This window comes from Salmo trutta, chromosome 24, assembly GCF_901001165.1.
Source record: "Salmo trutta chromosome 24, fSalTru1.1, whole genome shotgun sequence".
Lineage (NCBI taxonomy): Eukaryota > Metazoa > Chordata > Actinopteri > Salmoniformes > Salmonidae > Salmo > Salmo trutta.
In genome coordinates, this window is record NC_042980.1 from 44,084,690 (window position 1) to 44,095,803 (window position 11,114).

An 11,114-nucleotide genomic window follows, 5' to 3' on the forward strand; every position below is an offset into this window, starting at 1 on the left:
TGTCTCTGTCTCTCTGTCTCTGTCTCATTTTCTGTCTCATTCTCTCTCTCTCTGTCTCTGTCTCATTCTCTCCGTCTCTGTCTCTCCGTCTCTGTCTCTCCGTCTCTGTCTCTCCATCTCTGTCTCTCTGTCTCTGTCTCATTTTCTGTCTCATTCTCTCTGTCTCTGTCTCTGTCTCATTCTCTCTGTCTCTGTCTCTCCGTCTCTGTCTCTCCGTCTCTGTCTCTCCATCTCTGTCTCTCTGTCTCTGTCTCATTTTCTGTCTCATTCTCTCTGTCTCTGTCTCTGTCTCATTCTCTCCGTCTCTGTCTCTCCGTCTCTGTCTCTCCGTCTCTGTCTCTCTGTCTCTGTCTCATTTTCTGTCTCATTCTCTCTCTCTCTGTCTCTGTCTCATTCTCTCCGTCTCTGTCTCTCCGTCTCTGTCTCTCCGTCTCTGTCTCTCCATCTCTGTCTCTCTGTCTCTGTCTCATTTTCTGTCTCATTCTCTCTGTCTCTGTCTCTGTCTCATTCTCTCTGTCTCTGTCTCTCCGTCTCTGTCTCTCCGTCTCTGTCTCTCCATCTCTGTCTCTGTCTCATTTTCTGTCTCATTCTCTCTCTCTCTGTCTCTGTCTCATTCTCTCTGTCTCTGTCTCTCCGTCTCTGTCTCTCCGTCTCTGTCTCTCCATCTCTGTCTCTCTGTCTCTGTCTCATTTTCTGTCTCATTCTCTCTCTCTCTGTCTTTGTCTCATTCTCCCTGTCTCTGTCTCTCCGTCTCTGTCTCCATCTAAGGTAGGCGGTGAAGCCCATAAGTAGTAGGAAATGAAGAGTTAGGAACAAAATGTGTCTTCATATTCTAACACACACACACACACCCACACACCCACACCCACACACACACACACACACACACACACACACACACACACACACACACACACACACACACACACACACACAGAAATAGAGAAACCCACTGCTGCTAACGGTGGGGAGACAGTTACTGGAACTAAAGACACTAAAGATGGAGAGAAATACACGGTTACTGGAACTAAAGTAAAATAATCGTCACAGGACCAGTTCTAGAAATGATTCATCCCAGCTGACACGGGCACGCCCACACACACCCGTAGATGCAGACACACACACACACACACACACACACACACACACACACACACACACACACACACACACACACCCGCAGATGCACACACACACACACACACACACACACACACACACACACACACACACACACACACACACACCCGCAGATGCAGACACACACTTACACACACACACACACACACACACACACACACACACACACACACACACACACACACACACACACCCGCAGACAGACACACACACACACACACACACACACACACACACACACACACACACACACACACACACACGCACACACACACCCACAGATGCAGACACACACACACACACTCACACACACACACACACACTCGGATGCAGACACACACTTACACACACACACACACACACCTGCCGATGCAGACACACACACACACACACACACACACACACACACACGCAGATGAACAAATTAATACTCACATTCCCTATTGACATGAACTGTGCCCAATCAAACAACTCCAAAGGAAAACATGAAGGTATTAGAACTTAACTGACTGCCCCTGTAACTGGATCTGGACAAGAGAGTCTGTTAAATGTAATGTATTACGACATGTCACGTAGTGTAATACAGAATGTTTGTAGTTAATTCAAACGGTCTCTTCAGGTTTCACCTATTAGTAACGAGAAGTCTACCTTTCTCTTTCCCTGCTTCCTCTTGTCTTCCCCTTTCCTTTCTCTTCTTCTTCTTCTTCCCCTTTCCTTTGAAACATTATTTCTCCTTATTGTATGAGCCCCTCACTTCTTCTATCCTTTGTGAATTATGCTTCAAATCTGTGTGTGTGTTAAAAGCAGAAAAAGCACGAGACACACTGTCTCAGTGTATGTACAGTATTTGTGTGTGTGTGTGTGTGTGTGCTGTCTGGTGGGTTCCAAAGTAAACAGAGGCCCAGGTGGGTCCGGGTCAGCCTCTCACCCTCACAATCAGATTTTGTTACTGGGCCCGAGTGTAGCAGAGGAGATACACACAAAGACCTCCCTCTCTCTCTCTGTCTGTTTCTCTCTCATTCTCTCTTCCTCTCTCTCTCTCTATTTCTCTCTTTCTCTCTCTCTTCCCCTCTCTCTCTCTCAGTCTCTTTTCCCCTCTCTCTCTTTCTCTCTCTTTTCTCCTCTCTCTTTCTCTCTGTTTTCCCCTCTCTCTCTCTCTCTCTCTCTTTTCCCCTCTCTCTCTCTCTCTCTCTCTCTCTCTCTCTCTCTCTCTCTCTTTTCCCCTCTCTCTCTCTCTCTCTCTCTCTCTCTCTCTCTTTCTCTCTCTCTCTCTCTCTTTTCCTCACTTTCTCTCTTCCTCTCTCTCCTCTCTTCCTCTCTCTGCATGCAGGGTCTCAATTTGGTATTTGTCCCATTTTGTGAATTCTTGGTTGCTATTTTGGTCTTGGCAACTGGACCTTTTTTGGAACACCATTATTTTTGTCTTACTGAAATGTACTGTCAGGGCCCAGGTCTGATAGAATCTGTGCAGAAGATCTAGGTGCTGCTGTAGGCCTTCCTTGGTTGGGGACAGAAGCACCAGATCATCAGAAAAGAGTAGACCTTTGACTTCAGATTCTAGTAGGATGAGGCCGGGTGCTGCAGACTGTTCTAGTGCCCTCGCCAATTCGTTGATATATATGTTGAAGAGGGTGGGGCTCTCTCTCTCTCTCTGTCCCCTTCTCTCTCTCTCTTCCTCTCCTTCCCTTAGAATCTATGAGCTCTGGGTTTTTATGTTATCTGCATATTTAGGGACAAATAGATAACTCAAGATTTGTCATTAATTTTGACATTTTTGCAGAGGAGATTTTAGTCACACAATTGTATTTCTAACTATGATGTTTATTTCTCAAGTGAAAAAAGGTCCATGAAAACGATTAGTGTCTCGTTGAATGACAACAAACACTTCATTGAAGAATCCCTACTGTCGACCAATCATTGTCAAAGGGGTGTAGATTTCTGCTCCTGACTTCGGGATGCCTCTGAAAAATGTTTTTGTGCGCACGAACAGCCGAAAAAAAAACCTTGCCTAAGACCAAATAGGGCTGTCTTCTGTATACCACCCCTACCTTGTCACATCACAACTGATTGGCACAAACGCTTTAAGAAGGAAAGAAATTCCACATTCCAGGTGACTACCTCATGAAGCTGGTTGAGAGAATGCCTAGAATGAGTTCATTTTAATTTCACTGGCAGAATTGGGAAGTTTCAACTTCCTGTTTTATACTCAGTGGTGTAGTGCTGTTTGTGCACAGCGGAGCAATGCTGTGCCACTTCTCAGAATGGTGCTATGTCTCGCAAGTTCACCGGCAACACTACACCCCTGATTTATAATGGTTGGAGGACTTCCGGAGTTTGACGTAACCACAGCTTTATGAACTCAGCGGTACAGTCAGTTGACTACATTTTTTTTTTACACCTTTTCAGCAGAGCAAAAGATTTGAGGCTGATCCAAAATCCAAAAACCAGGTCTTGGTGACATCCCTGGAGGAGGCGTGTAGCTCATTCATAGCAAAGGTATATCATCACCAAAGATCATTCTCTGTCTGCCAGACTGATCAGTCAGGACACAGCAGGAATATAATCTGTAAAGGCTTCAATCTGCTGGTGAGTTCTTCCTCTTGGTAGTGTGTTACATGAGGATATGGGAATGCTTTTTAAAAAACTGTTGTATGATCTTATAAAGAAGTGTTTGCTTCTTCGATGAACTGAAAGCTGGCATCAAATCAACTTCCTTGTAACTTTTGTTTGTGTTTAAAGTTGAACGTTTCTCTGTGAAACTTCATATCAGCTTTTAAATCAAACTAGAAAAGGAATAACAAAGCTCAGCAGTAGCTCAACAACAATGTGTCAGTAATGTTAAGTTATATATTAACTTTTGTAGTCCGTCATTGTAAATAAGAATTTGTTGTTAACTGACTTGACTAGTTAAAAAAGGTTAGATTAAAAATACAAAGTTGTAGTGCCAATGTGCCAAAGTTCTTGCTACAGAGGGTGATAGCCGACAGGCTATTTGACATGGTATATACGACTATGCTTCAGGATGAAATGGTATCCACTTCTTTATGAAATCTCCTCCTTCCTTTCCTTTTGGACTTGCATAAATTTCCCATTTATAGACAATGTTGTTCATTTAACTATTTTGCTACTGATTTCTTCCCTTAGAATGGTCTGCATTCATCTCAAAATGGCTGTTGGGATTGCCTTAGTTGTTCTGCTGTCTGGTAAGTTTCCACAGCTAACTTCACTATTGTTTTCATTCATCAACATAGACAGCCACGAGGTTATAGGCCACCACCCGCTCTGGTTTCTATCTAGTGTACACTATGAGCAGAGCACCATGCGGCTACACATACTGACCCTGTAGATTACATCGTCCAAAACGGTTTTAGTAAGGACAACCTTGTTATCAGAAAGGGGAAAAAAGGAAGTCTCATTATAAAACTGGTCTTGGATTGTGAAAGCTCTTTGACGTCACTGAAGACGCAGACTTTTGAAGATGTTGACCTTTCAGTTTTTTTTAGCGGGTGGATTTCTGCAGAACTGTCCCCACACTATGATTTAAAAATAACTGTGTGACAAATGCACAAAAGCAAATATGGGTGCCTTTTCATCTCAATGGAGCATAATTTTTATTTATTTTTTTGTACATTTGTCAATGAGCTCTGTCAGGATGTGGTGTACACCTCTCACAGACACAGGGGTGTTACCTCTGAGACAGAGTTCTGGAGACAGCACGACTCACTAGGAGGGTGACAGAGTTCTGGAGACCGCACGACTCACTAGGAGGGTGACAGAGTTGTGGAGACAGCACGACTCACTAGGAGGGTGACAGAGTTCTGGAGACAGCACGACTTACTAGGAGGGTGACAGAGTTCTGGAGACAGCACAACTCACTAGGAGGGTGACAGAGTTCTGGAGACAGCACGACTCACTAGGAGGGTGACAGAGTTGTGGAGACAGCACGACTCACTAGGAGGGTGACAGAGTTGTGAACGTTAACAGCTAAGAGGATACAGCACCATGTCATCTATTACCGTATGATGATTGACTATTTATAATCATTTCAACTTGTTCTTATAAAATGTAACTATTAGCTGTGTGTGATTCTAAATCAGAGCTGGACGTTTACGGAGTCATGACCTCTCGCTCGCTGTTATCAACCACATCTACGGTGGAGCCGTAAGCAGAGGCAGGTCGTCTGCTGTAGCCAGGTTTACACTAGATTAGATAGCCCTACCAACACCTTGGTTACCTGGCTCTTGAATTGTGACAGAATAGTAGCCCTGTATCTTATCCAGACAAATGAAGACTATACATTTCTATTCAAGTCAAAATGAGTCCAATATTTGAACAGAAAGCATCCCTCAGCTGTAGCAGACATTGAAAGCATGTTTTTAAAACTAGGCAAGTCAGTTAAGAACAAATTCCTCTTTACAATGGCGGCCTACCCCAGCTAAACCTGGACGACGCTAGGCCAATTGTGTGCCGCCCTATGGGACTCCCAATCACGGCCGGATGTGATTCAGCCTGGATTCAAACCGACTGTAGTGTCGCATCTTGCACTGAGATGCAGTGCCTTAGACCGCTGTGCCTCTCGGGAACCCAAATGGTGTACCATATTCTACATTAACTTCTTTCTGTACAATCGCTAGCTACTCCTCTCTAACATAATAGTGCTTTCAGAGTGGAATCCAATGTTGAAAAATGGGTGAAAGGAACTTCCAGTAATAAGGCCTGAGAAGTTTCCCAACAGCAGGGTGAGCAGGGAACCACCAGCCTGACTCAACCAACTCTGAGTCACAACTCGGAATAGAGAGAGGCAGGAAAGTCCCAGGCTTGTAGTTGCAGTAATTAAATAATATGCCAGGTTCATTTTATTTTTTAATCTGCACCAAACATGTTATCTCTGAGGACTATTTCGATACATTACAGTGAAACTTCTCCAATGTCCAGAAAATGTCTTATTAGCATGGTAAATGTGGAGTTTGAACTAACTATTGCCTCTATGTTTGGAAAGTTATTTCAGTAGTTTCATCAACACGCCCGAAGGAGAAAACCGTCGTTGGAATCATCGGACAGCCCGTCCTTCTGCCCTGTGGTTGCTCCAAATTGGAAACTCCCAACTACCCAACAAAAACCAGAATATATTGGCAAGATTCAAACCTCAGAGTGCTGCATGTTTTCAAAGATGGACATGAGGAGTATGTCCACCAACAGACTTGGTACAAAAACAGAACAACAATTAACACAGATCAGTTGGCTTCTGGAAATCTGTCACTCCTGCTCAACCCAGTTAATTTCCGAGACAATCGCCTGACCTGCGATGTTATTCTAATAATCAATGGTTTAACATCAAAAGCGTGCCAAATCACTGTCAATGTAGCAGGTAGGCTATGGCTTAGAGAGACATTATTAAATCAGGCTCATGTTTTTGGGTGGGACTGGAACATAATGGTGCTTTAGCTCATAATATAAAAATGTTGTTTCCTGTTCTGGAAACATTTCCATTAACTATCAATGCATCTGTCTCATAATTACGCCCGTTTTGGCTTTGTCCCATTGTGCTCCCTGCAGCGAGTTACCAAAAGCCCAAGCTGACATTAAACTCCACAGACATGACGCTTGTGTGCAGCACCCACGGAGGCTTCCCTGAATACCAGGTGACATGGAGGACCCATAACCGTACTCTGGAGCCTCAGGAGGCTGTCAACAAGACTACCCAGGATCCTGGAACAGGAACCTACAACATCAGCAGCCGAGTGAATGTGACAGAGGGACAAAATATAACCTGCAGTATCTACAACACCCTCCTCAATGAGACCCAGAGTAACGCTATCATCATAGAAGCCTGTGAGTTCTACCATCCAGTGATTGTACAGAGACAGTGAGGCCTACTCACTTCAGTTACACTGCTGTAATTACAAAGATTTAAATCAGATTTAGACCAGTAAACGAGACCATTTCACCTCAACCTAGAGTAGCTGCATTGCAGGATGTCTTTCAAATATTTCAGGTCACATGACAAATGTAAAACATCACAGGTCAGACAGAGGTGAAAGCAAGTACAGCTCAAACCCAATGGAGTTCAGACACCGCCCCCTAGTGGATAGGCTCAGTAAACCAACATTATTTTGAAACATGTAGCAGCATGGCACATTAAGAATATCCAATATTTTGATCATTTTAAATGAGCTCCATAAATGTCTATGTTTATTCTTTGTCAACACTCGGATAAGGAAACGGTATACAACTAAGGGAACATGTTCAATTAGAAGTTTCCAGGAGAGAACTAAATCACAGCATTAATGTTTTCTTGTTCATGTACAACATGCTCTTCACATTGTGTCTTTACAGCCAAAGGGGAAAACCATTTACTGAAATTTAGCCTGGTGGCAATTTGTCCATTGGTCATATTGTTGATTGCGGTCATTCTCTGTTTAAAATGTGAGTCTCATTCTTTTCATAGTGAATTTAAATACAGTAGTAGGCTGGTGTTGTGTAACTCATTAAGTACTGTTCTGTTACTGCAGACCCCAACTTCAGGAAGCCATGGAGGAAGATGATCCATTGCTGTCCAAAACCTGAACCTGAAAACACTGCACAACAACCAGGTGAGTATCATACTGCACAGTACTATATTGTACCTGTATAACTTACTATAGTATATCTGTATAACTTACTATAGTATATCTGTATAACTTACTATAGTATATTTGTATACCTTACTATAGTATATCTGTATAACTTACTATATTGTACCTGTATAACTTACTGTAGTGTATCTGTTGATGGATTCTGGGTACTAAATCCTAAACTTGGGACAGGGTTAATTATCAGGTATACTATTGAAATATTGAGTGCCTACGGTTAGAGGGTCTACACCAGAAGTTAATGGTTTTCTATAGGAGGAAGGTATATAGTGGGTGCAATTATTAAGCTTGGAATGTGTTGAGTGCAAGGAAAGCGATCACGTGTGGCAGACATTGATAAGAAGAGTGAGCACTTTGGGGTAGAGGTCAAATGAAAAGAGGAAGAAGAGACATCACTAAGGTTCTGTCTAGCAACAGAGATGCATTGGCTGTTCAGCTGTGTGGGAGGAGACTCAGCCTAGGAGGAAGGGTTAAATATCAGTGCTTGTGTGAAATGGCGTTGCCTAATGCAGCTGTATTGATCCTCTGGGATGAATAAACGTAGTGTCCGTCAAGTTTTTACTCTGAAAATGTGAACCTAACATTGTATAACTACTATAGTGTATCTGTACAACTTACTATAGTATATCTGTATAACTACTATAGTGTATCTGTACAACTTACTATAGTATATCTGTATAACTTACTATAGTATATCTGTATAACTTATTATAGTATAACTTACTATAGTATATCTGTATAACTTACTATAGTATATCTGTATAACTTACTATAGTATATCTGTATAACTTACTATAGTGTACAGTGGCATGTGAAAGTATTCACCCTCTTGGCATTTTTCCTATTTTGTTGCCTTACAACCTGGAATTAAAATATATTTTTTGGGGGGGTTTTATCATTTGATTTACACAACATGCCTACCACTTTGAAGATACAAAATATTTTTTGGGGGTGAAACAAACAAAACTTGAGTGTGCATAACTATTCATAAGTATTCTTTAACAATGGATTTAATGGTGTTCTGTGGGATGTTCAAAGTTTCTAATATTTTTTTATAAACCAACCCTGATCTGTACTTCTCCATAACTTTGTCCCTGACCTGTTTGGAGATCTCCTTGGTCTTCATGGTGCTGCTTGCTTAGTGGTGTTGCAGACTCTGGGCCTTTCAGAACAGGTGTGTTCTAATGAGATCATGTGACAGATCATGTGACACTTAGATTGCACACAGGTGGACTTTATTTAACTAATTATGTAACTTCTGAAGGTAATTGGTTGCACCAGATCTTATTTAGGGGCTTCAGAGCAAAGGGGGTGAATACATATGCATGCACAACTTTTCCATTTTAAATGTTTTTGAAATAAGTTATTTTTTAAATTTCATTTTTTTCTTCATGTTTTGTGTTTGTCCATTACATGAAATCCAAATAAAAATCTATTGAAATTACAGGTTGTAATGCAACAAAATAGGAAAAATGCCAAGGGGTGTGAACACTTTTGCAAGGCACTGTATATGCTGTATAACTTACTATAGTCTATCTGTTTATCTTTCATATCTAGTCTCTGATTTGTCTTTTGCAGAAATTGCAGAATTGAATCCACAACAGTAGCAATCAACTCCCAAGCTTCTCCAGTGGTGAGGAAGACGACAAGTTACTGCGTTGCTGGTGCATACGGCTGGACAAAATGAGGATATTGGTACTGAGAACATATTGAGAGCCATACTGCTACCAGTAATCTTGCATTGAAGCTGATATGTGATGCTAGTGATCTATGTCCAATATCCAGCGTTTAGGTCCAGGTGTTTAAACAAAACATTTGACTTTCTGTAAGGAGAGATCAAAATGAAAAGCTAAGATATATATGACACACTTGAAGAAAAAAAACCCAGACACAGATAGTCAATATACAACTGTAGACACAAAAGGTGTACTTGAACAGTGAGCCTGTCACTGAACCTGAATGTGTTGCGGGATAAGAAAATGTTCTTGTCATAATGTATTTTAGTATTGTCTATATGTCCCAACATATCACAGACACATAGACAATGAAGAAAGAAACAATCAAACCTCATTCAAACTTAGGTATGGTTAGAGATCACAGGAGGTTGGTGGAATCTTAATTGGGGAGGACGGCCTCGTGGTAATGGCTGGAACGGAATCAGTGGAATGGTATCAAATACATCAAACACATGTTTTGATGCCATTCCATTTGCTCCATTCCAGCCAATATTATGAGCCCTCCTCCCCTCAACAGCCTCCACTGATAGAGATTCAGGTTTTTTCTGTTTCTAACTTGCAGGTCTGTCATTCATCGCGGTAGTGAATGTCATGTCTCACTGTTATTTATGGCTGAGTGAATGTCATGTCTCATTGATGGAAGCTGTTACAGTGCCTATAGAAAGTTGATACTCCCCTTGGATTTTTTTCACATTCTGTTGCTTTACAAAGCCTGCTCTCCTCTACAGGATTGGTGGGTCCCCCTCGGGACGGTTGAGCTAATGTAGGATAGTACGATTAGCATGAGGTTGTAAGTAACAAGAACATTTCCGAGGACATAGGCATATCTGATATGGGCAGAAAGCTTAAATTATTGTTAATCGAACTGCACTGTCGAATTACAAAGCCTGCTAGCTAAAAAAGTTGCCTCACAATGAAAGAAATGATTATAGAATATAATTATAGAATATAACTATGTGAACTACAGAGCGCGGGTCGCTTGGGGGTTACCCTATGGTAGCCCCAGTTAGATCAGGCTACTCAACGTGTTTTATAGTGTTTTTATTTGTTTTGTCTTTTTTTGGAGGGGTTTACAGGAACAATATATTTCAATGAATATATTCTGTGTATATAACATGTACCTGTGCGCTGCCACCCAAAAGAAAAACTAAAGTAAGAAATACATACAGAGAAATGATCATATTGATCAAGAAATATTTTGTAAAAGTATAATTGATATGTAAATAAACATAACCTGCAACCCTGCATACCTCTTTCTGCCTATCCCACCCACCACTTTTCTCCTATGCCCCTCCCCCCTTAACATCAAAGGTTGGGATGTTTTTACATCCCCCAGAGAACTCTTCCCCTACCACCCCTAGCATCATGCTGAATAGCCACCACTAGTCAGCCCCCCCAATTGCGACAGTTGACAACATGTATATGTTTTATGTAAATTATTATTTGTATTGTTTTGGTGGAAGAAGGTAGCCTAGTGATCAGAGCATTGGATCGAATCCCCGAGCTGACAAGGTAAAAATCTGTTGTTCTACCCCTGAACAAGGCAGTTACCACACTGTTCTTAGGCCTTCATTGAAAATAAGAATTTGTTCTTAACTGACTTGCC

General features: G+C 41.7%; 1 protein-coding gene across 2 annotated transcripts; it reads left to right on the top strand.

The window, feature by feature from the left end:
* The first annotated feature begins 3,389 nt into the window (after nucleotides 1-3,389).
* Nucleotides 3,390-10,753, top strand: LOC115161382 (CD276 antigen). 2 transcript variants are annotated; one of them, XM_029712329.1, is made up of 7 exons: nucleotides 3,390-3,726; nucleotides 4,285-4,343; nucleotides 6,140-6,508; nucleotides 6,697-6,972; nucleotides 7,477-7,566; nucleotides 7,653-7,733; nucleotides 9,351-10,753. In XM_029712329.1, exons 2-7 carry the CDS (start codon nucleotides 4,286-4,288, stop codon nucleotides 9,377-9,379), a joined length of 903 nt encoding a protein of 300 aa, XP_029568189.1. In that variant the 5' UTR covers nucleotides 3,390-3,726; nucleotide 4,285; the 3' UTR covers nucleotides 9,380-10,753. The 2 variants fall into 2 exon arrangements, with proteins under 2 accessions (XP_029568189.1, XP_029568190.1); XM_029712330.1 differs by lacking the exons at nucleotides 3,390-3,726; nucleotides 4,285-4,343; nucleotides 6,140-6,508 and having other exon boundaries at nucleotides 6,545-6,972.
* The last annotated feature ends 361 nt before the right edge of the window (nucleotides 10,754-11,114 follow it).